At 46.2% G+C, this 26,610-nt stretch overlaps 2 protein-coding genes across 4 annotated transcripts; one reads left to right on the forward strand and one right to left on the reverse strand.

Annotated features, from left to right (window-relative positions):
• Positions 1 to 6,160: 6,160 nt before the first annotated feature.
• Positions 6,161 to 23,715, reverse strand: LOC309874869 (C-C chemokine receptor type 8-like). 2 transcript variants are annotated; one of them, XM_082753558.1, is made up of 3 exons: positions 23,158 to 23,715; positions 8,144 to 8,206; positions 6,161 to 7,359 (listed from the first exon to the last, which is right to left on the reverse strand). In XM_082753558.1, exons 1-3 carry the CDS (start codon positions 23,182 to 23,184, stop codon positions 6,283 to 6,285), a joined length of 1,167 nt encoding a protein of 388 aa, XP_082609684.1. In that variant the 5' UTR covers positions 23,185 to 23,715; the 3' UTR covers positions 6,161 to 6,282. The 2 variants fall into 2 exon arrangements, 1 of the variants encoding a protein (XP_082609684.1); XR_014316929.1 differs by lacking the exons at positions 6,161 to 7,359; positions 8,144 to 8,206 and adding an exon at positions 22,683 to 22,777.
• On the forward strand, positions 14,336 to 23,189 carry SLC25A38 (solute carrier family 25 member 38). Of its 2 annotated transcripts, none has more exons than XM_082753562.1 (7): positions 14,336 to 14,373; positions 14,476 to 14,597; positions 14,784 to 14,868; positions 15,395 to 15,574; positions 16,038 to 16,206; positions 16,917 to 17,026; positions 18,415 to 23,189. In XM_082753562.1, exons 1-7 carry the CDS (start codon positions 14,353 to 14,355, stop codon positions 18,535 to 18,537), a joined length of 810 nt encoding a protein of 269 aa, XP_082609688.1. In that variant the 5' UTR covers positions 14,336 to 14,352; the 3' UTR covers positions 18,538 to 23,189. The 2 variants fall into 2 exon arrangements, with proteins under 2 accessions (XP_082609688.1, XP_082609687.1); XM_082753561.1 differs by having other exon boundaries at positions 14,338 to 14,373; positions 16,860 to 17,026.
• Positions 23,716 to 26,610: the final 2,895 nt, after the last annotated feature.

Here is a 26,610-nt window from a genome sequence, read left to right on the forward strand (position 1 = left end):
ACTGTATGCAGTGTAATTGCACAATCCCAGAACCTGAGGAACTTCCTTGTCCTGTCACTGATTCTTTCAGCCTATGCTTTTTTCTTCTATCCCAAGCAGTTTTACACAACTGACTATCCCTCCAGCTGCCTCTTCTCTACCTCCTCTCTCCCTCCCTCTTCCCCCTCTCCCTGGGAAAAAGAGGCTGAGAGCAGATTATCTTATTATCTTTTTTTCTAGCAATTTAATTCACTGTAAGAGCCTACCCTTGCAGTATCCCCACACATACTGGGGTTAATTCCTGGAAAAGAACCAACAAAACACAAAAGACAATTCTGTTCAGCCACTGATCTTTTTCAGATAGGGTTTATTATTTTAATGCATGTTAGTATTTGCAATCTGCAAGATACATTTTTTTTTTTTTTTCCAAGAACAGTCTGGTAACACTGCATGTGAAAAAAACAAATGTTCTTTCATGTGGGCCATGACACATTCCACAAATCATAAACCAAAGACTGTGAATAAAGGAAAACGTTTAACTGATTCCTTGATGTCACTCCTGCAGTGCAGCTCCTGCCATTCAGGTGCCTCACCACTCATGGTCAACCAGGCTTTTTTCTTTGTATGTGCCCAAGAACAGGATTCACAGATATTAAGGTTAAAGACAAAGGGTGGTGGGCAGAAGGACAGCATAAACAATTTCTCACCCCTGAAACTTTGCAGCATGAGCCCCCTAGATTGCACCTTGTTGGAAGCACAGGAGATGGAAACAAGTTCTGCATCCCCACAGTGGTGTACATGTTGGTGTCTGTACAATACTGTAGGATTTCATGGCTATGGTGGTTTTACCGTGCTGGGCAGCTAAACCCCACAACCGCTCTCTCACTCCCCCTCCTTTAGATGAGGAGGGGGAGAAGTAAAGCAAAGAACAACTCACGGGTTGAGATAAGGATAATTTAATTAAAGGGAAATAATTATAATAATTAAATAAAGACTACCATGAACTAAACAATTTAACTAAGGGGAAATAAAAGGGAAAGGGGAAAAAGGGAGGAAAACAAACAAACAAAATAAATGAAAGCTATATGGAAGTGCAGAGGAAAGAAATTACTCTCTACTTCCCACAAATGAGCGATGATTGACCACGTCCTTGAAGCAAGGCCTCAACGCACGCAGCCGGTGTTTGAGAGGAGGACTGACGTCTTCTCAACAAGAGCCCACCCCTCCCCTCTTCTTCCTGTTTCCACCTTTTATTGCTGAGTGTGACACCACATGGTATGGAATATCCCTTTGATTGGTTTAGGTCAGCTGCCCTAGTGATGTTTCTCTCCTCACTTTTTTGCCCACCCCCTAGGAGGGTTAGAGAAAGGCCCAATGCTGCTCAGCAGTAGACACAACACTGGTGTGATAACACTGCTGTTCCAGCTACAAGTACAGAGCACGGCACTGAATGGGCTGCTGCCGGGAAAGTTAACATTCCAGCCAGACCCAGTACAATGGCTTGCTTCCTCCAGAAGTGAAGCAACAGAGGATTCTGCACTACTGACATGCAGACAAAAATCTTCCTTGCACTGCAGTGGTTACCCCCACAGCTCTTCCCCCAGTAGCTGGCACAGTCATTTAATTTCCATCACCAGTTCACTGCAGGAAAACAGGAGTACCCTCAAGACTGCAGAATAACAGGAAATGCAAAGTTATTTCATCCCTTCTCACTGCCTATGCTCCCACCCTGCCAACCCTCCAGAGCAGCTCCCCCGCATCACCTCTGTGATACCCAGAGAAGAGTGAGGTCAGAGAATGGGCATCTGCAGAGACTGCAGCATGGATTGGAAAAAAACATCCCTGCAGTCACAGGGGAGCTTCCTGGCTTGTTGAACACATGCCCTCCATTTCCACTTTTTCCCCTTCCCCTTTTGCACACTGACACAAGTAAATGCAAAAGTGATCTGAAGAAACCCTAACATTTTTTGCATTTTTCCATTTTTCTGCAAAATTAGGTCAATGAACCTTCTTTGCACTGTCATTTCAAGTTTTGCAGTCAGACTGAAATGGCCAGCAAGTTTGGTAACATGGAGCAACCCCTTACTCGTGCAAATGCAGGATGGAGAATTTCCTTTTAGAAGAAGACTTTTCAAGAGCGGCAAGTTAACCTGTGGCCTAACGGGGATCCAAGACATTTAGATGAAGAACAACACACACACACACACACACACATATATATATATATATATTTTTTTTTTTTCTGAAGGATGTGTCTCTAAGCTTTACAGAAAATCATTCCTACCTCTCCTGGACCACATCAGGCATTTTCTGAAGCTCAGCAATATTCGTGATCAGTACTTAGGCTGTACTCCCAGAGAGCATTTTCCAGTAACAGTCAAAAATACAAACTGAGCAGTTGTATTACTCCACAGAGTCCTGAAAAGGGTGTGTGGAGGTGTAGGTTAGGCAAGGTCACCAAAAAAAGATGTGCACAGCCTACAGTGAGGCTCTGCTGCAGAACAGGAGCACATCAGAAGAGGACAACAGGGTCAGGGGTGTGTGTGGTGGGGGAGTGTTCAGATTTTCTTGGTTCTGGGATGTGCTGTAATTGTGGGTTATACTCTAACGTGACAGTGAACTTTTTGATCTGTGCAGAATTCATTTGGGTTACTCTCAGTCATTTGTGTCATCCTGTGACAAAAACGTACCACAGGGACTCAAGAAATCTCTAGTTCCTGTTACTGCATTAATGGTAAAGGGAGTTAAGAATAATCTCAAGTGAGACACATGAGTGCTGAAAGAACTCAAGCATCCAAAATACCTTTGCTTCCTCCAACAACCTGTCCTCATCTGGTTGGGTGAGCTGGTTCACTTTGCTCCTCTTGGAAAGCATCCTCCCTAGCTGCGTGTGTCACAGTCTAGCATAAGTGGGCTCATTTTGCTGTATTTAAAATTTTAATTTCTGATGACAATTGAGGTGTAATGCTTGAGGACACTAGCAACTGAGTTGGGAAGATGTTACGCTGTGTGGGGGAGCTGGCAGATGACAAGTATTATAGGATCAGCTCTCACCAAAACTCTTGGTGTTTTGAAAAGGGAATGCTTCGCTGGCTCAGTGTCTCATTGCATGCATACAGCTCCTTATCCTCAGCCTTGGAAGGATGCATGCTGTGAGGAAACCTTTGGGTTTCTGCTCCTCTGCTCCCTCCCTCTGTTTGCCCCCCCATCCCCCCCCTCCCCATGGCCAGGTCTCCTCAGTTTGTTATACCCGAGACTGCATGAAGTTCAACAAGGCCAAGTGCCAGGTCCTGCACCTGGGGTACTACAACCCCAAGCAGAGCTACAGGCTGGGAGATGAGTGGTTGGAAAGCTGCCTGGCAGAGAAGGACCTGGGAGTGATGGTTGATAGCTGAATATGAGCCAGCAGTGTGCTCAGGTGGCCAAGAAGGCCAACAGCATCCTGGCTTGTATAAGAAGCAGTGTGGCCAGCAGGGCTTGGGAAGGGATTGTCCCTCTGTACTCAGCTCGCTACAAGAAAGACATCAAGGTGCTTGAGAGAGTCCGGAGAAGGACAACAAAGCTGGTGAGGGGTCTGGAGAACAAGTCTTGTGAGGAGCGGCTGAGGGAGCTGGGCTTGTTCAGCATGGAGAAAAGGAGGCTCAGGGGCGGCCTTATCACTCTTTATAAGTACAGTAAAGAAGGCTGTAGAAAGGTGGGGGTTGGTCTATTCTCCCACGTGCCTGGCAACAGGACGAGGGGGAATGGGCTAGAGTTGCACCAGGGGAGGTTTAGGTTGGATATTAGGAAGAACTTCTTTACTGAGAGGGTTATTAGGCATTGGAATGGGCTGCCCAGGGAAGTGGTGGAGTCACCATCCCTGGAGGTCTTTAAAAGACACTTAGATGTAGAGCTTAGTGATATGTTTTAGTGGATAACTTGATAGTATTAGGTCAGAGGTTGAACTATGTGATCTTGGAGGTCTCTTCCAACCTAGACAATTCTGTGATTCTGTGTGAGACATGACAATTTTTCCCACTGTTTTCACTGTTCTGCTGTTTTAATAGACATGTTCTTCAGCACAGTCTTACAACAGAAAAGTTCAAGTGCGTATTTTCATATTTTATGCATTTTGAAATAAAGTTGAACATGAGAAAAGGGACTTTTTTTCAAAGCCTTTCACTTTCCTAGTTCTCAGTAGCATTTAAAGGGCATCTTCCTTTTGCTGCTGCCTCAGTCCCATTTTCAAAGCCTTCTCCTGAGGAGGCAGGAGGTCTTTTCTGCAGCATGAAGGATTTCCTGCCTGGGGCTGCTGCCTTCCTCCTCTGCAGCAGCTGCATCAGGAGCCTGAGCTGGGCCAACCTCAGCACCTCCTTGCAGCCCAGATGCTTCAAACTGTTGCTGCTGCCTTGCTGAGAAGGGGGAGGAGGTGAGACCCACATCCGGAGGCTGTGCAGCCAGCAGGACCTGCCCCATGTCACCTACAGGTCTCAGAGCTCCTCTTTTTTTTCTGATGGGACAAGCTGTGGAGTGTCTTCTGCCCTGCTGTTGTTTGTGGGGCACTGGGAGCACAGGAGAGCAGGAAGCATCTATCTGCATCTGCTCAATTTGGAGCCCTAAGTCAAGGCAGCTTGAGGATGATGCCAAATTGTAGGCATCTGTCCCAGCAGCTGCTTGTCCCAAGAAAAGCACCCAACTGCCAAGGGCTGGGCCATTCTGCACAGACTTTATTTATGGTCACACCTTTGCTTAAAAGGTGCCTACCACAATTTTAATATTGGTCCCACTCACGTCTGATACTTAGCTTTGCATCCCGATCATTATCTTTCTTTTTGATGAGATGACACAGGTTAAAGGGAAGTCACAATGACGGTAGCACATTAAATAGTCAGGTGTTCTCCCATTCTGGCTTCAGTGTGTAATCTTAAAACAGACACAAAAGTAATAGATCTTCATGTTCAAACTTAAACCTAATATATATATATATATATTCTTTTGATTCATTGGTGGTGTTTGTAAAATGCAGAATACAAAGGAGTGAAGTGGATAAAAGCTCTGTTCCTGGAGGAAATGTGCATATACACAATGTTACTCTCTTTACAGGCTTCCGTGCAAGAGGCTGATCTTAACCACCCACTGTGTCTTCCTGTATATTCATGGTATGTCTGTAATGTTTTCCAAATTAGAGGAACTCAACCTCTCTCTTAGAGGAGTGGCAGGGAAGGCGCATGGTGATAAACATGGTGAGAGTATGCTAACCAAATTACATCTCATCTAGAAGGTGGCTGTGAGTTTGGGTGTGTGCTCTGCACCCACTTCACCTCAAGGCATGTCACCCTTACTCCTGGAGATACTTTCGTCCTAGAAAGAGGCAGCCAAGTGGTAGAAAGATTTTCCTGAAAAGGAGTATTACATTCTGTTAATAAAAAGGGAAAATGGCAGGGAAAGTTATACATTACTCTCATGTGCATGTCTCAACTGTCTTTCCATCCATTATGTCTCTCTGCATTTCAGGGACAGACTCTCAGAAGTACAAATATATATACATATATATATATATATACACACACATATATATGGCTGCATGCATGTATTGCTTTATCAGCATCCCACCTCTGACAGGTTAATGGTCTCTGTTAGAAAGGCAGAGTCTTTGTCTAATGCCTCCACCTATGCACAGCACAGCAAAAATCTGAATAGATGAGGACACTGCTGCTAGATCTAGGAAACTTTTTCAGGAGGAAAAAGGCAGATTACTCAACATATTTCAACGTTGAGCTGTAAGACTGCCTCTTTAGCACTGGGAAGATCACAGAATGTTTGGGGTTGAAAGGAGCCTTAAAGAACAGTTAGGTAGAAAAGAACACTGAGGATAGGTAGACATCTCACAGATAAGGATGATCCACCATCCAGTAAGACCTAAAATGGCATCACAGAGTATGAAAACAGTCCATATCTGGCTTTCTCTAGCATTATGCTGAAACCCACTTCCCAAAGCAACATGAAAACCACAAAAACTACATCACTGTCAGATTAATTTCAGTGTATGAAGCTCTCATTCACATTTCCTAACAACAGAGAAGTATTTCAGAAGAATTGCATCCATGCAGGTATCCACTCAGAATGGTATTACAGCATATAATGGAGCAAGGTGCACTGCAGCTTGCTCTAGGATTGCGTGATTTCCTAGTCACACTTTGGTAATGGGCCACTGCACCTAAACCTCCTACACTAAGGCAACAAGAAGACTTATTAACTGAATCACCGGGAGGACTTCTCAACTTCAGGTCATGCATGAAGTATGGGAGCTTTTGTCTTGCAGCTCTACAAGACACTACCAACAAAAGATGACTGCGAGGACCCCATGTGCACAGAGGACTGCCTGTCCAGTTTGTGCCTGTGGAACACACTGTAGTTGTTGCAGGTCAAGAGAAAACGTGCGTATTTGCCAAAAGCCTCGCAGAGATACTTCTTGAACTTCTCACCCACAAAGGCGTAGATGATGGGGTTGAGGCAGCAGTGGACGAAGGAGAGCGCCTCAGCCAGCTCCAGGGCTAGGTCAAGCCTTTGGCTTGCCTGGCAGTTGTCGATGATGTGCATGCTCCTCATGGAGTCCAGGAAGAGCACGACATTGACGGGGGTCCAGAAAAGGAAGAACACCGTGACGACAATGAAAACCAGCTTCATTGCTTTGTACTTGTTGCGAGTGTGACACCGTTGCAGGTTTTTCAAGATGTTGTGATAGCAGAAAATGAGGATGCCCACCGGGATCAGCCACCCCAGGACATTGACTTCAAAATTACTGAAAATCTTCCAGCTGTTGTCGCTACCAGGATAGTGAGGCAGGCACACAGTCCTGTTGCTGTCATCCATTTCCTGGAAGAAAATGAGGTCTGGCGCTGATGCTAAAATGGCGACTGCCCAAAGGGCCAGGCTTGCGATGACCCCATGGGCGGACGTGCGCACCCGCAGAGCATACACAGACCGCACAATGGCCAAGTACCTGTCAATGCTCATGATGGTTATGAAGAAGGAGCTGCTGTAGAAACCAATGAAGTAAGCTGAGCTGACAATTTTACACAGGGCATTACCAAAAGTCCACTGGCTCACCAGGGAGTACTGAACCAAGAAGGGGAGAGAGAAGACAAAGAGGAGGTCAGAGATGGCAAGGTTCAGCAGATAGATGTCTGTCATGGCCCTGACTTTCTTGAAGGCCATTAGGACCCAAATGACCAAAGCATTTCCCACAAGGCCGGTCACAAACAACACAGTGTACAGCACTGGAAAAAAAATCTGTGCAAATGCTGGAATAGTTTCAAGTTCACAGTCAATGTTCAGTTCAGAGTAGAGGAAGATGTCATCATAGGATGCAGAGGAGTTAACTGTTGATTGATAATCCACCTGTTCAAGGACATTGAAGCTCATGAGGCCATAATCCCAAATTATGCTCTTAGTAAATATACTTGGCAGAGTTCATCTCACACCACATGCACAAGGAAAAATCAGGTGTGCCTTGGCCAGGTCAGAGAATGCAAAAGAGGAAGGAACGTATGTGGCCAGTCCTGCCCTGCAGGGGTGAGGCTCTTGCACCAGAGGGGCAAGGGCAGAAATGCTGTGTTAAGCCTGGGCGGGGGGGGGGGGGGGGTACCAGCATCCCCCCACAGCTCCTTGGGGGTGCCCAGCCCTATGCCTGCCCCATGCCACTGAGCAGGTGGTGTGAGACACCCAGGAAGCATCACCAAACCAGCAACCAAATGGGCACAGCCAGGGTGCTGAGAGCCCCCAGTAGAGGTTTTGGGGCTCAATTCTGTATTTTGTTAAGGCCTTTGCATGGCTAATGGGGATGGATGGGTGCCGATGGCTTCAAAGCCCCCACAGCCACAACTACCATGGCCAGCCCAGTGCAGCAAGAGCGGTGAGGGCACATCCCCAGCACAGGGACCCCCCTGGACACTCCTAGGGCCAGCCCTGCCCCAGGGGACAGTCAGCCCTGACACATGCAGCCTGCTCAGTGGGAGATGCTTTCACACACGCTGCTTTCTGGGAACTGTGACCACACCCTCACTGTCCCCACCAGCATGGTCTCTCCCAGTAGCAAAGCCCCACACATCCCAGTCACAAACCTGGGCCCCTCAGGTGTGCCCCAGGGCTCAGCTTGCAGGGCAGCAGCCAGGGAGCAACTCACCAGCAAGTCCTCCAGGTCTCCACCGGACAGCAGGCTCCCCAGGCTGTCATCCATAATCCAACACTGCGTGAAAGAATGGCAGGAAATTTTGTTTTATGTAAAAGAAATCTGAGAGGTGAATATATCTTCATACATATATACTGGCAGTACTTTGCTTTCAACACCAAGCCACTGGCAAGGTCTATACCCTAACAGCCAGCAGTCTCAAACTGCCTCTTCCTCTGTGTGACAAATGTTACATTAAGGTGTGTAAAACCACAAGCCAATGAGTTCTATGTCTTTAGTTTACACATACCGAAACGGAAATATTTAACTTATCTCCTGGATGATCACTCTGCCATTTCACAGGAATAGGAACGTCAATGGTAAGAGATCTGCAATTTGTTCCACGCATAGGTGAGGTGCCCCATCTCACCAGCAGCTCCTGTGCCACAGCCCCACATCATCATGAGAGGAGAAGCAGCACTGCTGCTCCTGCACACCAAGAACTTTTGGTGAAGATGTCTATTGGAGATTGCCTGGCACTGCTGTTAGTCAACGATGGTGAAGGACACCATGTTTGCCTGGATGGTTTTCCTTGGAAGGGCCCTCTGCCCACCCTGCACCCACCAGAGAAATAGTCAAGTGAAATGATCATATCACACTTCCTTCTCAAAACACCCATTCTGCAGGATGCTCTCAGAGACCAGCAATTCAGTAAAGCCCTGAACAAGATTGGATTTCCACCAACTCTGCAAGATATCTGCTGGGGACCCATCCTGACCCAACACGGCTTGTTGGGATGTGCCATGGAAGTCTGATGTGCTTTGCAGCTGATCTAATGGTTCAGATCATGGTTGTCAGTGCAATGTTGGTGTGAACAATTGTATCACCCACAAGAAACTAAAGTGATAAATCTCTGAGCACAAGCACCTAGAAAATCTGCAAATATTTCACTGCTGCCTGTTGATAGCCAGGGTGGGCAATGTCACATTAGATGGAAGTATTGCATGTGAGTCAAGCTGTAGGTATATGATAGCCTGCCTGACAGCCAAGGTCTCCTGGGTATTAACTCTTGTAATAGCTGAAGACAGAACATTTCTCATAGGAGTGACTGGTAGTGTTGAAGTGTTATCTATATTACTCATTTTCAGGTTTAACACATCCATCAGTGATGGTAATACAGAAGGTACCCAAGAATTGTGCAATGTATGAAAAGGGGTGACAACCAACTACATGAATTTGGCTGCTCAGGCAGCTCTGTACATCTCATCTCCTAAATGTAGATGGCAGACTGCCCAACCACAAGAAATAAGCAGCTCCTAGAAGAACTGAGACTTCAGTGGAACTGCGAAGTGCACAGGTAACTCAGTGCAGGAGAAAAGAGAAATTCACAGGCAGGAGCTGGGACTAAAGGTGACAACTCAGGTACTCACACTATATGTCTTGCTCAGGGGATGCATCTCATTGAGTCTGGGCAACACAGGAGCAGGTTTTCTGTGGTGTTTGAACTGAGGCAGGTGCTGGCTGTCCTGCAGGAACCTGTCCCAGTGTGGAAAACAAGCTGCTCAGAGACCCCAGGTCATGCAGACAGGGGGCCTTTGATGGTGAGTTCTCATCTCCTCCCTCAAGAGCCTGAAAAAGCTTTCTTAACTTGAAACCACAACTTTGGCAGCATCAGCAAAAAAGTCTGTACATAATCCCCTGCTTGGGGCTCATGGGAAGAGTTTCGCAAATCTTTTGGAGTAGAGCTGCTGAAATGCTGCTGCTCGTGCCCACTCTGTGGTGCACAGGTGGAGTGAGGTGGTGGGGAATGAAGGGGAGCGAGGGGGTAATGGAAATCAGTGCTCAGAAAAGAGCTGCAGCAGAAATCTTGATCTCCAAATGCTTTATCACCAGCAGCATGTGCTGGTGAGCACAGGGATGGGTAGAAGGAAAGGACACAGCCACGGCTGAGCATCTACCAACAGGAATCTGTAGGGGCTGTGGTTTGTTCAGCATCAGCCTGTGTGGCCTCCTCAAGTCTCTGTCCATGCTCACTGCAAGGCAGCCACATTTATCCTCCCCTTCCTCACAGCATCTACTTCCATGTCAGTGCTGTGCTTCTCTGATCATCTGTCAACATCCTCAGATGTGGGCACTGGGGTGTATCCTTCTCAGCTTCCCTGCTCACTGTGGGGTCACCTGAGTAACCCAGCCCCCATGCCTGTGTGCAGCACCCATTTGAGATTTTCCTCCTCTCTAATTTCAAGGAATCACAGAATCAGGATTTTTGAGTTTGGAAGGGTCCTCTGGAAGTCACCTGGTCCAACCCCGCTCCTCAAACAAGGATACCTCATGTGGGTTGCCACAAACCACATTGAGGAGGCTTTTGAAGATCTCCAAGGAGGAGACTCTATAACCTCTCTCAGCAGCCTGTGCCAGTGCTCAGTTATTCACTAGCCCTCTTCTATAATGGTATTTTTCTCCGAATCCTGACCATAATACCAAATATTCAGCATTAGGGTGACAGGGGCAAGAAAGATGGGGCAGGGCTCTTTCTGGATCTCAGTAAGAAAGGTCAAGGCAACAAATGGCTTAATAAAAGAGCTGTTTTAATAAGGCAGAATAAAAAGAAGAATATAGGTAGCAAATAAATTGTATTTCCCTTTCAGTTTCGGGAACCCTGCATGTGTTCAGCATTAGATGGACACTAGATGTATTTTTCCACAACACACTGCACAGATCCCATCTGTCATCATTCAAGCTGTTACGTGACTTGCTTGCAAGAAAACATCTCTATTCATCATTTCTACCAGCAAACAGAAAGGATTTTCTCATAGAATCTTCTTGCTGCACTTTTTGACAAAGGCAAGGCCATATGGTTGGTGTAATCAGTGGTACCAGGTGGGAGCTGCCCACATGCTCCTCTGTTACTATGAGCTGGGGCCACACCGTGAGTCCACAAAGGGCCACTGCTGTCTGTGTCACTGGCTCCTTGGTGTGAAGCGGTCTCCTGGTCAGGAGTACTGCAGCCCTCATAGCATGGCGTGCACAGAGATCCAGACACATGTCATGGTCCATCTCCCTGGCCATGGCCAGACCAACTACATCTGTGTCACCCCAGGGTGACGCTCATCAAAAAGCCACACAGACCCACCACAGAGGAGAGATGTCCACTCCTCAGTCCCAGTCCCGAGGGCTCTGGCAGGAGGTGGTTTTGCAGGCATGCTGGTACTAGAGATGATCTTGCTGGGGGTCTCCTCTCCCACTTGCCTCAAAGCAGTACCTAGCTCTGCAGGGACACTCCTGTCCTGCAGCAGGATCAACAGCACTTCACCTTCCAGTTCCTGTCTAACATCGGAAATTCTGAAACCGGGGAAGTCTGGGGCCATGACAGCACCGTGATGCAGGGTCCTGGGGCAGGAAGGCCCATGGGTGCTGGCAGAGCCATCCTGTAGCTTAAGCCAGTGGGGCCTGGGTACCCCCAGCTGCAGACACTCCTGAGCAGGGAGCAGTCCAGACCTGGACCATGCAGGTAATTTCTGCTTCTGACCTTTGTAATGAGGAAGGATAAATGTCTCCCACCAGTGGCTGGAAAGCCACCAAACAGAGTGGTCTTGCATCTCTGCAGGGCAGTGACATGAAGGAACAAGGCTCCCTCTGCTGGGTTTTTCACAGAATCACAGAATTTTCTAGGTTGGAAGAGACCTCAAGATCATCGAGTCCAACCTCTGACCTAACGCTAACAGTCCCCACTAAACCATTTCCCTAAGCTCTACATCTAAACGTCTTTTGAAGACTTCCAGGGATGGTGACTCCACCACTTCCCTGGGCAGCCTGTTCCAGTGCCTCACAACCCTTTCAGTGAAGAAGTTTTCTTCACAGGCAAGGCACAGAAATCATCATTGCAGAGATATGTGTGACCAGTAGTGCTGGTTCACATCCTTGTTCATCATGAAATTTATTTAAGGGAGCAAAACTCTTCCGGCTCCACAGCAAGTCAGGGAATGGGAGATTGTGGTTACTGCCAGGGTTTCAGCCTGGAAAAGCTCTTTCTTGGGATGTGACCTATTTGGCCACTACAACTGCAGTCTCTTGTTTGCATCAGGAGGCAACACAGATATCCTTTGTGGCTACACCCATGGACAGGGAGTAAGAGAAGCCAGACACACTGCCCTCAGCTCCACACAAAAACATTTCAAATACATCATTCGGGTTTGTCAGCCTTATCAGAATTGTTAAGCTCAATCCTGTAAGTGATCAGTTAAACATATTATGTTGTTGTTGTATTGAATTGTGTTGGTGTGTTGTATTATTGTTGTATTGTTATGTATTGTATATTTATTGTGTCTTCAAAGTAAAAGCCAAGCCAGGTGCAAACAGCTGTGATGAAAGTATGAACTAATTCCTAAGAACAAGACATCCCTGTAAGTGCCCTGATGATACAAGCTCAGCACAACAGAAAGACACCAAAGGAAATCACCCAAAGGATCTTTTCAAAACAATGCATATCTCCAAGCCATCCTCCTTATATATCTGTTGATTAATTAGGCATGATACATGTGATCCCATAACAAGTTCAGGATGCCATAAGTTAGTAGCTGAACATAGCTTTCTTTCACTCCAATCTGGTACTCCTCCAAAAAGACCACAACAGGGCAATGTGGAAAAGAGGTTCTCTCTGAATTTATTTACTATGTAAATTTTGTCCAGCACTAGTATTCCTGCCCCTGACCACTTTTCCAGCCTGAAACTTTGCACTATATCACTTACAACCCCACGCTAAAGAAACATTTCTCATTCTCTCAACACTTCCATTGCTTTTCTGCTTCTTTTCCCCAGGCCACCCATCAACACTCCAGTACAGCAGGAAGGGCTGCACTTTGTCACCAGGCCTTTTGCAGCAGCATGCACGAGAGAAAAGGAGTCAGGATGTGTCAAGAGGAAGCCAGGAATTCATAGGATTGGGAAAGTGGAGCTGGAGAGGTCTGGCAGCTAAAGAGGAGCATGAAGGTTGAGCTTCGCACCACCTGTGAGCCACCTAGGGGCATCTCCTGAGCCTTTGAGGGTCTTTTGATGATTCAGGACAGCTGGGAGCCATTTGGAGCCTCCACAGGGCAGGCTATGGGGCTGCATGTTGGCATGGGACTCCCAGGTTCATCCAAGAGACATTCAGAGCTGCACAGCTGGAACCACCCTGGGGCCCACCACCGTGATCAGCTGGCAATACACAGGGGGCTGCAGGCTGAAAGCCAACAGCCTTTGGCCATGTCTCCTCCTGCTTAGTGGAAAAGGATCAGCTGGCTCTGCAGCCACCTTCAGCTTCTCAACTTCTTGAAAGCCTTTGGCTCCCAAGAGCTGAGGCTCATGTTGGTGTCCCACTGCTTGGGTGTTCCAGTGGTGGGAGGATGATGGTGTCTTCAGGTGCTACCAGAACAGGACATCCAGCAGGAGGGAGCGGGGGGGGGGGGAGCGAAGGGGGGGGGGAAGAAATGAAAGCAACACTTCGTAATTGCTCAATTTTCCTGTGCCTTGCAAAGCCTGCCGGGCCAAATATTTTGCTGCGGGGGGGGGAGGGGGTGTTAGATTAAAAATGGGGAGGAATTTCATCTCAGGAAGAGAAGTCAGGCATTGGATCGGGTTGCCCGGGGAGGTGGTGGCGTCACTATCCCTGGGGGAGTTCGAGGAAAGGCTGGATTTGGGTCGACGAAGCCGGTGAGGGGTCTGGAGAACAAGTCCTACAAGGAGCAGCTGAGGGAGCTGGGCTTGTTCAGCCTGGAGAAAAGGAGGCTCAGGGGCGACCTTATTGCACTCCACAGGTACCTTAAAGGAGGCTGTAGCAAGGTGGGGGTTGGTCTGTTCTCCCACGTGCCCGGTGACAGGACGAAGGGGAATGGGCTAGAGTTGCACCAGGGGAGTTTTAGGTTGGATGTTAGGAAGAACTTCTTTACCAAAAGGGTTGTTAGGTCCAGGAAATGGGGCCCAAACCACATTCCAGCCACTGACTTAAACACACGCCCCCTGCTTTTCATATTTTCGCACGAAGGCGGGGCCGCAAGGCGCGCACCCGCCCATGCAGGTCACGTGTCACGGCAAGCGCGCCCCCGGTACGCTAGAGTTTAGCGGCCGCGCAGCCGCACTTGGCGGGCCGCGCGCCCCCCGCCTTGGCTGGGATTGGCCCGCGGCGGGGGCGCGCCCGTCGCGTCACTCCTGCCTGTGGCGCTGACTGGTTGCGGAGCGGTTCGGGGATGCCGGGGCGAGAGGTGGAGGTAATGGCGCGCCTGCGGCCCAGCCGCGGTCGGCGCGGTGCGCTGGGTTCGCGCGGCTCCCCGTGACGGGACGTTAACCGGCCGCCTCCCCTCCCCCTCCAGATGCATCCCGTGCTGAAGGCCTTCATCTGCGGCTCCATCAGCGGCACCTGCTCCACGCTCCTTTTCCAGCCCCTCGACCTGCTGAAGACCCGCCTGCAGACCCTGCAGCCCCCCGCGGGCGGGTAAGGGGCCAATCGGGGGGGGGGGGCCGTGCCCCAGCCCGGCTGGGGCTCGGTGCTCGGGGGTGTCCTGCAGGGACTGAGCGTCCTTCTGGGACAGGATGGGGTCTGCAAAGAGTGACCGGGAGCCTGTAGGGCTGAGGGCAGAAGCAGCCCCTCGCTGCAGCGCCTGTCTTGTCTTCCTTTCAGGTCCGGCCGCGTTGGGATGGTGATGCTGCTCTTCAGGGTGGTTCGTACCGAGAGTCTTCTGGGGCTCTGGAAAGGTGTCTCACCAGTAAGTGGCTGTTTCAACCCTCATCGCAAAAACACACACATAAATAGACCTACCGGTTTTTAATAACTAAGGGCTGGATTCAGGTGGCCAGCTCTTGTATGATTTAAGTGAGATCATGTGATAGGTAGATAGTTAAATCCAATTTTAAGGTGTTAATGGTTAATGTTGTGAGTTCCGCTGGTTTGGTCCTAGCAGCCATTGTTGATTTGCAAGGCTGAGCAGCTGAATGCTTGAATAATTTTACAAACGTGGTGTGGCAACTGCAGAACCTAGTTTCGCTTTGGAATACCTTGTTGCTAGAAAATTGCAGATGAGGAGTGTGTTAAATCCTGGCGTCAGTTGAATCTCTTACCTCTCAGTGGCATTAATTACTTTTCTTTGTTTTCTTTTCTTAGCTTTAATGATCTTGCAATGATTTTTTTTTCATAAAGCTTCCTAACACATTTAATAGCTCCTGAAATGTTCTGTAGTACATTTTGTCTTATGAGTGCTTTTTCTGTCTTTCTTTGGTACTGTTTCTTTGAAGTCTTTTGCAAGATGCATTCCTGGGGTTGGGATTTACTTCAGCACTCTGTACACAATGAAGCAAAATCTTCTAGTGGACCGTTCACCCACAGCCCTGGAGTCTGTCTTTCTGGGTGCTACTGCACGTGCAATATCAGGGATTTGCATGTTGCCGGTAACTGTAGTGAAGACCCGGTATGAGGTTAGTTGACTTTCTAATTAATTCCTTGTTAATGATGTCACACCCGTTCCTCGTGATGACAAAGAAGTTCTTGTATCTGGAGAAGGTTGCTGGTCCTCACATACAGCCAGAGATGTAGTCCCGATTTCATCCTGGTTCATGCATTGTGCCAAGTCATACCACTGGTGTTTAGGCAAGATGTGTAAGATGGAACAGAATTCACCCAGAGATTTTGAAGTTCTGTTTGCATGTAATGTCTTTGCAATTGTAGGGCCCTTTTTAAGTTACCTTCTTGAAAGACTGTTTTAAAGGCAGAGGCAGATGGAATGAAGTTTTTGCCTTGGGCTATCCTCTCTACTGCCATCTTAGGTATTACATGAAGCACATAGCATTGTTGGTTTGAACATGGTTACCTCAGGCTGAGAGCAGAGCTCCTTAGCCCGTTCCTGGCATGTGGATGACAGAATTTTATCTGCCTCTGCAGAGTGGAAGGTTTGGCTATAGGAGTGTATACGCAGCTCTGAAGAATATTTACCAGACAGAAGGGGCTCGTGGCATGTTCAGTGGGCTCACTGCAACGCTGCTGCGGGATGCACCATTCTCTGGGATCTACCTGATGTTCTACACACAGACCAAAAAACTCACACCTCAGGGTAAGGCTGAACTTTGGAGGCCGTAACAGAAGATACTACTTTTCTTGCATCTTGCCCTATGATTCCCTGCTCTGCCTATTGCACTCAACCTCAGCAGCTAACTTAGTCTCTTGTAGGACTTCAGGTGAGATGTTTGCCTCTTACTTAAAGAGAACTGTAGACTTATAGCTCAGATCAGTATAGAAATGGAAATTGACCCTGAACTAATTGGTTATGAAGACTGATGCTTAATATAAGTAAGTGATGCTTAAGTTAGGTTAGTGAAGAATTGAGAGGATGTGTTCAGCAGTGTTTTATCCGGCTGGTTGTCTTGTATACTGATTAGTTTCCACTAAACTGGCATTTCTCTCGTGTTAGAACTGGCTGGGACAAGACTTATACATCTTTTCCTTACCTGAGCTCCAATTAAATTCAGTTCCTCAGAAGTGAGCTCTTTGTGCAGTCTTATCTTTAACTTGTCTTTAAGATAAGTAACTTTGTCTTCTATCTTTAAAGTCTTAACTTTAGCCTTCCCTTCCAAGGTCTTCTCTGCCCTGCATGGATTTTGTCTTCTCTTGGACTCTGCTATTGATACCCTCATTCAGTAGCTTTTCAGTTTGTCATGCAATGTAGCCTGTTTTGTGTCTGAGTGAGTTGCCTTTGCTCTGCTGCAGACCAGCTGGATCCAGTGCTCATGCCCTTGATGAATTTTGGCTGTGGGATCTTTGCAGGAATCTTGGCTTCACTGACAACACAGCCTGCTGATGTCATCAAAACACACATGCAGCTATCCCCTGAAAAGTACTGCAGGACAAGCCAGGCCATTGCCTTCATCTACAAGGTGAGATGAATCCCTTCTAGCTAGTGCAATTGCAGCCTTGCTTCTCACTTCCTTGCTTGAAGCACAGCCATGCTAAGAAAGTTTTTGCCTTTTAAAGTAGGTGAACAAATGTGACTGCTTATTGAATTCTTACAATCAGGCTAATTAGCGTGAGCGTTTTCAGAAGATGAGCTGGATCATGCTGCGGGAGACTGAGGCTGAATTTCTTGTCACTGGCTTATGGTCTGCTCAGGAAAGTAGCTGGAGAAGTAATGTTTTTGATGGCTTGAAAGCTGTCAGAGTCTTCAGTCCATTATTCCTTGGTTTTCCTTGTAATAAGTGAGGCCATTATTGCTATCAGATATTTTTTTGCTCTTCTTGGACAGATTACAAGGCTGTGAACTTGCTCCCTGATTATTCTTGCCATTCCCCAGTCCATTATCTTTTTTTTTTTCTTTTCACAAAATTACAAAAAATGGGAATTGGAGAGTAAGCTTAGAGCACAAAGGTTGGCGTATTGCAGCAAGTATCTCTCCACACAAACTTGCTTCATGTTTCCAACTAGTGAATGATTACGCTTAAGTTCTGTCTGTTATGCCTTGATTCTTACACTGGTAGTGATGGAAAGCACTTGGATTATTTCATTTTAGCTCTGTATGTAAGCTTGGTGGAGCTGTGCTTGCAGCTGCTGTCACCTCTGGCTTATCAGTGCAGGCACATCTGTAGTTACCACACTGAAACAAAGGGTTTCTTTAGTAAGTGGCATTAAATGGCAATTTTAGAGATAAGCCAGTGAAAAAATCAATTCTTTTCCCTTAAAAGAGAAATATTAAAAGACACTAAAAGAGAAATAAATATTCAGGTCTGTATCCAAGGAATGGCATAGAGATGTACTCAAAATCCACCTTCCCCTTCCTGCCCTCAGAAGGCAGCTTTACTCTGTTTCCAAATTGAACTCTAATCCTAAACGGGAATATGTTTTGATTTTTTTTTGTATGTAGTTCATTTCCTTGTATCAGATTTTTTTTTTTCTTATTCAGTACTTATAAACTTCAATTTTAAGTCTTAAATTATTTTTGTAAATATGAATGATCTGTAAACTATAGCAAGTCACTTTCCTCAAGTGGCTTGAAATTGTTACTCCCTCACCTTCTCTTTTTCAGGCTTCAATGTGGCTTTCCCCATTGTTTGTCATCCTAACACACCCTTCCCCTTCCTTCTTCAGCAGCAGCCCTGCAAGTGCACAGCGTTATGGGTTCTTCCTAAAGGTTGAATTCAATTTAAGCCTGGATCTTTCAGAGGCTGATTTGGATCAGAGCTGAAATACATCCTGGGCTGTTCCATGTAATATGAGAAGTTAAAATGCTCGAGGCAGATAGTAATGGGTTGTTGTTTATCTCCTGTTGCAGGACTTTGGGCTGGTCGGCTTTTTCCGAGGTGGAGTGCCCCGTGCCCTCAGGCGTACTTTGATGGCAGCGATGGCATGGACTGTATATGAACAGATGATGGAAAAAATGGGCTTGAAATCTTGACTGACTTGCACTAAAACTGAACAGCTTCACTCCTTTTCCTGCTTGCTGTGATCAGCTGGCACTGGGCAGTTCCCAGTTGCACAGAGGAATAAGCCTTACTCAGCTGGGAGGAAGAAAGTCCTTTGGAGAGAGAGGATTAAGCCTTTTGGCAAGTAGGGGAAAGAAGAGTTGAATCTTTGCTTCATTTGATCAATTCATTCCAGAAGGACTGTACTTGCAGGCTTCCTTGGGAAATGGCAGGGTTTCTGCAGCCTGGTGTCTGTGCTTAGAGAAGCCTGTTTTAAAGCTAGCTCTGTGCTCACCACCTTAATGCAATGAGAAATTGCTGAACAAAAAGTGTTTGAGGAGATAACAGCAAGGGCAGTGCTGATTGCAGAATCTGCCAGCCTGTTCCTTGCTGGTCTGGCCAGTAAGGCCACTGTGATCCACCGTCTGCTGTAGATACTCCTTCCTCATATGCGTTGTTCTCACAGGGGAACACTGCAGACCACATCAGGAGACTGGATGTGTCTCTTGAGGTTTATAATGCAGGAGTGGTTGGAAGAGAATGAAGTGCTGAAGGAAAGCTCTGTCATCATTTTTGTACTGTGCTTGATAACAGAGAAGGTAACTAAAGTCTCCTTGCTGTGTCATATGCCACTGTGTAACTGAGTATCTTAACACTTCATATATGCTTCTGCGGCTACAGCAGCATTTGCACTAGAATTAAGAAGCATAAGACACTTCAAAGCAAAAGTCGAGAGCATGCTAGTTGCTACCAACATTCTACTTGTTCCCTGAAAAACACTTTTCCTGATGATTGGTTACACCAGGAATACTTTTTTTTTTTTTTTTTTTTTTTTTAATCCAGTTGTACTAGAGATGTATTTGCTTCCTATTATTTGTTTGATCCCTGATCTACATTCTACGTGAGCTGGTCCTTAGATGTAGCTTTTAGGATCACGGCTCCTAGTGCATAAATGAATAACGGAAGCAGATACATATACATACACTTCAGATTTCTCTTAGAAGCCATTACTGATTGCATGTGGAATATCTTTAGTTTGGGAGAGAAAAGGCTGTGTTTTTTTTCTGCAAGCTTTCTCCAAAGTTTGAGGTGTCTGAGTGTTTGGTAGGGAACTTTTAATTCTATTTATGTTCCACACAAACTCTGGGCGGGTTCTGAGATTATTGTTTTCTCTTAGCAGGTTCATCTATTCATGTTTCAGTATTCCTGAGTTTAAGCTTGGAGATCAAGTACACTTTTTTTCATCAACTGTGCCTTTTTCCTCATTTCTACTCCAGAGCTAATAGCATATGCTTTCCAATCTTAGGTACAGCCTGCTCCCCTCTTCACTTGTACTTCTATGGGCTGGCTGAATTTGCAGCTTTGCTGGTGTTGTCACAAAGCTAGGCGTGGAAGTATGTATCCTGTTCTGTAGTGTACCTTGCAGAAAACATAGCATTGTTTTTTATTAAATATCTAGTGGTGTTAAAATTCACTTTAAAAACAGAGTAGGTGTCTCTAAATATGAAGATGTGGCACACTTTAGTTGTATGAACTGGTTTGATGTATCATACTTAATACTTAAAATGCAACTTGCATAAGCAGTGCCTGCTCTGGCAGTCTCCTGACCACAAGAACAGAGGGGATGTGAGTTGTAAAAGATGTTCTTCAATAGATTCCAGCCGCAAGTAGCTTTGATGACTGACGTGAAAGTGAAGTCACCGGAAAGTTTAAGGACATGCTAGATGCTTGGAAGGGGCTGCCTGTTTTTAGTCTGAGCCCATCTGTGAGTGGGCTGGCACTACACTATGCATGAGTCTCCAAGAATGCTGGTGAAGGGTCCTGAGTGCATGTGTGCATGTTAAGAATAGAGCACTTCATCAAATCATTCCTGTCAGTCAGATTGTGAAGCTGGCAGATTGTCAGGTGAGTGGCTGGATCATTTGCCAAATCCTGAATAAAAGCAGTTCCCCTTTTTGTAGTCCCTCTTACCCATAGTGACTTGAACTCAAGTGCACGTGAAACAGTGGTGACTGCACATGTTGCTGTTTGTTACCCTGAGTACTGCTGACAGAGCTGAAGAACCAAGTCTAGATTACTGACCTGGCAGAGTCCTTTATTCTGCTATGCATGGGGTCAAAGCCTGAATTTATTTGGGGTTTCCCAGTCTGGTGTGTGAGGTAGATCTGTTGTTCACCTTGTGTTGTGGCAGTCAAGGGCTGCACGTGGGGTTGCCTGCAAGATGCTTCACAAGTATTTTAGCTGCTGATTAAGCAATTGCAAAGTAATATGCAGCTTGTGCAGATAGAAGCTTAATGAGGCATGTGAGCAAAGAGTGCCAGGTGATAAATCTTGTATTAAGTGATGTCCTCATCAGAAATCTGAAATGCAGGGCTGCTTTGGTGGCTTTTGTGCCCTATATTCCTGCCTGGTAAAGTAACGAAGGAGGAACTAGAGAATCTATTCAGACCTGCTGGGGTCTTAAAATCTACTGCCCTAAAGCAGTATTAGCTTTTTTTCTTTTGGAAAGCTCTTCTATTCCCTTAACTTCATAGAGAATGAGGAGGCTCTTAGTTGCAGTGGAGTGAAAAGGTGTATGTCTTTCACTTGTGAACTAGTTGGGGCTCCTTGGACCTCTACAAATAGAGAATCTAAACTGCACTGCACTTCATCAACCCTTAGTGCTGCAAATCCAAAGACTTCTCTACACACAAGCTGGGAATAGTGAGTTTTGTGGTGCAGGTTTGTTTGTTTTTGTTTCTTTTGTCACTTCCCTTACATATAGGGGAAGGGGAAGCTTGAAGTTCTTTCTACTTCATGACCTGAAAGCTGTATCGGACGGATACAAGACTTTCTCAGCTCATTTTATCATCTTTCACCCTTTTTCTTTTTCAAAAAAAAAAAAAAAAACACACATTGTTTCTAAACTGATTAGTTGAAGTTACTTTTCAATAGTTGTGGTGAGTGTTTAGCTATGCTGCTCATGAGGTTGTATGCTTCTAACAAACAAAAAATGGTCACTGTACAACCTAAACACAAAAACCAAAGACAGTCCCAGAGGCAGGTAATGAATCACCTACCTCCATCACCCCAACAATTCAGCACTAACAATCCCATTAGATAATCATTTACAAAATCTAAGCTAAGATGGCTTTGGAGAAGGTGGTGTGATAAAGTGTGAGCCTTTTTCTATTATGGCAAGATCACAGTCAGATCCCTCTCTGGGTGACCTCAGTTGCTGGCAATGCACTCTTAGTGAGTGTGTGTTGGCTCTGTTTGCCCCTGCAACTGTGGTATAAGAATGCAACTGGCTAACACATTGAGGCAGTCAGTATTTAACTCTCTTGTAAAGACACAAGAGAAATAGCCTGGGTATTTATTTGTTTCATGTTATTTCTGTTCTGCCTCTGGTGGTCATATTTTTTTTCTCTTGTACTGTTTAAAACAGAACTGGAGGTTTTGAACATTGTATAGGTTTGAGTGTTTTGAGTGTATGTCTACAAAAAATATTTGTGATAAAGTATATATTTCTATTAAAAGCTGGGTTGCCAGAATTATCAATGTCATCCCCTCTATTTCTTCCAAAAAAAAACCACTAACAACAGCAAAACAAAAACATAAAAAGCAAAGAGATGGGATGGGAAACTACTTTTTCTTTATTAGGCTTTTTCTCCAAGAGAACAGAATTGTTGGGTGAGTTCAGAGTAATATGAGGCCATGTGTATTCTCTTTCTATAGGGCACAATAAACAGCCTGTGCTAATGCAAGCTGAATTTGCATTACTTAAATGAAAAAGAATACACAGCAGTGGGGACTCTTGTCTTCCTCACAGCTTTCTCTGCCTGCCTGTTGTGTGTTAAGGCCGATGCAAAGTGAATCTCACTAACAGAAGTTGAAATATCAGCCTTTAGGACAGTGGCGTTTTGAGCACTCTGAGTAGAAACTAACTTTTTAATCTCATGCAAACCAGCTCTTCGCTAATTAGGCAGCCTGATCTCAACAGAGGACCAAAAATTGTGCTTGTGACTTCATTTTTGCTGTGAGGCATAGTGCAAGGGCATACTTGATTGCTGATCTCTTACCAAAGCATGGCCCTGGGATGCAGTAGTGGATAGGCTGCACCACCTCTTGCATGCAGGGCTCCCCAGAGCTCCTGCTGCCTTGGAGACCCACATCCAGTGTAGAGGCATTTCTGTTTACTCTGCTGCCAGCTGCTGCAGCTGTGAGGAGAGATAAGGGACAAGCTCCCTAACCCTGTGGAGGGTGGGAAAGATAGAAGAGGAACCATTAGAGGCACTATTCTTGTAATAGAACATTAACCTGTGGTGTCTGCTTAAGAAACCAGCAAAATAAAAGGTTAACAAGGAGACCTCTGCAACTTTTGTAGAACTGGAAATAAGAATTTGCTGAAGTCTGTTTTCCCCAAACCACGAAAGAAATAACAAACCTTTGAAATACAAGTGAAGATGGAATTTACAAAGATGATACTGATCTGGGTTTAGTAGATGCCAGTTGTAACTTCAGTAAAGATCATTCAACTGTAAAACCATTTTTCTCTTCTGAAACTGCAAACTTCAAGGTAAAGCAACTGCATCTTTAAAAAAATAACACTACCTCCACTATTGAGTACTAACCTCAGAGCTTCCTGGAGCTTTCAGCATGTGAAGAAAATGTAGCTGCTTCCAGAGGCAGTTTCCATACAAGTAGTAGCACTATGTGCGTGACAAACAGCCTTACAAAAGATGAACATTTTTTGAATAAAGGCAAATGTGGGACCATATCTGGCAAAGGTGAACAAAAGAAAGCCTTGCTGTCACTGTGGAGCTGTTCTTTCCTTGGGATCGGGTCTGCTGGAGATGGAACAGACTGCACATGGCTCTGCCTCCAACGTAAGGGATCACCAGCAAGTACATACATCATCTTATCCAAAGTTTTAAAAGAAAATACCACATACCTCAAAAGAAAAGCCACATACTAAGGAGTAACTTTTAAGTGTGCTGAAAATACATTCCATGGTGTTTGGAAAATCAGACTGCTGTCTCCAGTATTAGATACTGTGGTTATCAACCACATGTATTTCTGAGAAATGTTTATAGTGTGCATGCTTATAAAATTGCAAATTAACCAACAGGCTATGCTGTTCTCTGGCTGAGGGCCACCATGCTGCAGCAAAGCTAGCAGACAGGTTCATGTAGCAGATTCTCACCCACTGTGGTGTCGTGTCCCATTTGCTTGACTAAACTTGTACCTGGAGCGATCTGTAGTTCACCTGGGCTGTACACTGGACAGGCTGCTAAACCAGCATGTATTAATGTCTGCTAAGCCTGATACTGTATGGTTTTGTGCACCTTTGCTGGAGGAGGATAAGAAAAACCAAGAAGTAGTAATAAGGTGTGGTCACAGAAACCTGAAGTGAGAGTAATGAAGATAATATACTGCTTCAAATAAGAACAACTTTTAGAAAATCACTTCCAGAGCCACCCTGACCTTGGTGGCCCTCCACCAGCTGCTTCTGCTCCCTGCTGCAACAGCCCAAGGGAAGCAAGGGCCCTCCCTTCCTTCTCCCTGAGGGCTTAGTACAGAAAACATGCACCGAGGACAGGGGGAATAACATGAGATGGAAAAGGCCTCACACAATATCTTAAAGATACTATATCCTTTATTGATGAGGGGGAGACTGTAAGCTGGCCAACCTGCAGCATTTCCCTCTTCCTCACCCTGCCTCAGCTGCAGGATGTTGATGGGGCAGGGCTGAAGCACTGTGAAGCCACGTCCTTATGGCACACTGTTGCTGCCTTTTTGCCAGGGGGATCCCAGGCACAGTGTCTCTATCCTCTTCACTGAGGTTAATCGGTTCCACCTATTGATTTGATGATGACTGGGACAGTGTGGGACAGGGAAGATGGGCTCACACTACACCTGTAACTCAGGAACTCTGTTACAGGTTCCAGGGAAGCCTTGCACAAGCCAGGTACATGTAAATTAATACCTTCACTTCCCATTTCCTCACCCTGCCTCAGCTGCCTTCTGGCAGGGGACTGGTAGGGGACTGGAGCCCTTTCAAGGCACAGGGCCAAGGCCAAGGCACCAGAGAAGCCCTAGTCCTCTTGGTAGGGCTCCCACTTCTCTTTGTTGGGGGAATCCCAAATGCAACATTGACGCATACAGCTTCACAGGAGGTGGCTGCGTATCTGTGTTCTCAGTTTTGTCTTCTGGAGGATCAAACTCCACAGGCTCCACACCATTCCCTGTATGACACCCACAGGCATGTCCCATGGCAAAGATACTGCCCAAAGGTCTTTCTTACCGAGCCTCTCTCATGTTCTGCCCAGATGCACCAGTCGATCCACTCTTCACAGGACCTCTTTGGGCAGCAGATGTCTGCACAGCAGCTCAGTGGCTTTCCCACCACTGGGGGCGTGTTACAGGCCCCTTGCTCACAGACCTCTCCTGGCAAGGGCTGCTGCTTTCTTTCACAGCCTGGGCTGGCCGTTGGGGAGATGGTCTTTCTGGGGCTTTGTAGCCACCCCAGGAACCTCCTTGAAGTTCTTGCACTACTCAAAGGTAGTAACTCTGTGATGCTTCCCTACACCTGCCTACTCCAAGACTCCTTGCTGCTGCAGGATGACCGTAAGCTGAAAGCCACTTTCTGTGGGTTCACTCCCACATGCCATTTTGCTTGCTAGACAGAAAGGCTGCTCCTTGTGCCCAGGGATCACTCTCAGTGGTTCTTCGTGCATCCTGGACTCCTTAACAGGGGTCCTACAAAGGGCTTTCTCCAAGATGTCAGGGCCTTGCTGTTACTGACTGGATGGTCCAAAACAGTCCCAGATGCAGAACCATAGAGTGATTCTGTGAATTGCACTGGACCCACACGGATCATCGAGTCCAAATCCTGGCTCAGCACAGGATTACCTAAGAATCAAACCATATGTCTGAGAACATTGTCCAAGCAGTTCTTGAACTCTGGCAGGCTTGGTGCCATGACCACTTGCTTTCCTGGGGAGCCTGTTCCAGTGCTTGAACACCCTCTTAGTGAAGAGCCTTCTCCTAACATCTCATCTGAATTTCCCCTGACACAGCTTTGTGCCATTCCATCAGGTCCTATCTCTTTCACTCTAGACCCTTCAACAACTTCGTTTCCCTCCTTTGGACAATAGTAGTTTTATATCCTTCTTATATTGTGGCACCCCGAACTACGCGCAGTACTCAAGATGAGGCTGCACCAGTGCAGAGCAGAGTGGGACAATCCCTTCCCTCAACCAGCTAGCAGTGCTATGCCTGATGCATTCCAGGGTACTGTTGGCCATTTGGCTTGCAGAGCACACTGTTAACTCATATTAATTTTGCTGTTGACCAGAGCCCACAGATTCCTCTCTGCAGGGCTGCTCTCTAGCCTCTCATCCTCCAGTCTGTGCATATATCCAGGATCATCCCGTCCCAGGTGCAGAATTTGGCACTTGCTCTTGTTAAATCTCATACAACTGGCAAGTGTCCAGTATTATAACCTATCAAGACTTCTCTGCCCTCAGAGGAGTCAACAGCTTCTCCTAATTTAGCATCACCTGCAAACATGCTTAGTATGTCCCATATTCCATCTTCCCAGATGTGCCATTTCAGCCTTGCCTGATAAACCAATCTATCAAGAGAGAGAAAAATCATGTTAGCACATCTGATCAGCACATTGATAACATCCATTTTGAGATCGTAAAAAAGACCTGAATTAAGCCTAGGTTTAATGGGAAATAATCCAGCCCCAGTGGCATTCTGTTACAAACTCTTACAATCTAGAGTAACTGAGTATAAATACATCTTAAAACCATGATTAGGTTTTGGGGTGCTCTGTAATGCTGTAAGCATAGTTTCCTTTCCCCTTGGTAGAGTCTGCCACTTCTCCTAAACCACTGCAGTATTTCATGACTTAGTTTCAGAACTCACCATCCAGCTGGTGTGTCATCTTCCTCCCACTGGCATCTGGCCACAGATCCTTCCTGCACTGTAGCTCTGCACAAAAACAAAAAAAAAAAAAAACAAAAAAAAAAAACATACAACTGTACATAAGTTGTCTGCTCATCCTGACACTGAAG

This window comes from Aythya marila (genome assembly GCF_965140915.1).
Source record: "Aythya marila genome assembly, chromosome: 2".
Lineage (NCBI taxonomy): Eukaryota > Metazoa > Chordata > Aves > Anseriformes > Anatidae > Aythya > Aythya marila.

What these genes read in the sequence shown, in the direction of transcription:
- SLC25A38 (XM_082753561.1), top strand. Translation starts at nt 14,353, where the DNA reads ATGCCGGGGCGAGAGGTGGAG. An exon ending in TGCCGGGGCGAGAGGTGGAG is followed by an intron (nt 14,374 to 14,475) that starts GTAATGGCGCGC and finishes CTCCCCCTCCAG; the next exon opens with ATGCATCCCGTGCTGAAGGC. An exon ending in CAAAAAACTCACACCTCAGG is followed by an intron (nt 16,207 to 16,859) that starts GTAAGGCTGAAC and finishes GCTCTGCTGCAG; the next exon opens with ACCAGCTGGATCCAGTGCTC.
- LOC309874869 (XM_082753558.1), bottom strand. Translation starts at nt 23,184, where the DNA reads ATGCTGAAAGCTCCAGGAAGCTCTGAG. An exon ending in AAGCTCCAGGAAGCTCTGAG is followed by an intron (nt 8,207 to 23,157) that starts GTTAGTACTCAA and finishes TCTTTCACGCAG; the next exon opens with TGTTGGATTATGGATGACAG. An exon ending in GAGACCTGGAGGACTTGCTG is followed by an intron (nt 7,360 to 8,143) that starts GTGAGTTGCTCC and finishes GTCCTTGAACAG; the next exon opens with GTGGATTATCAATCAACAGT.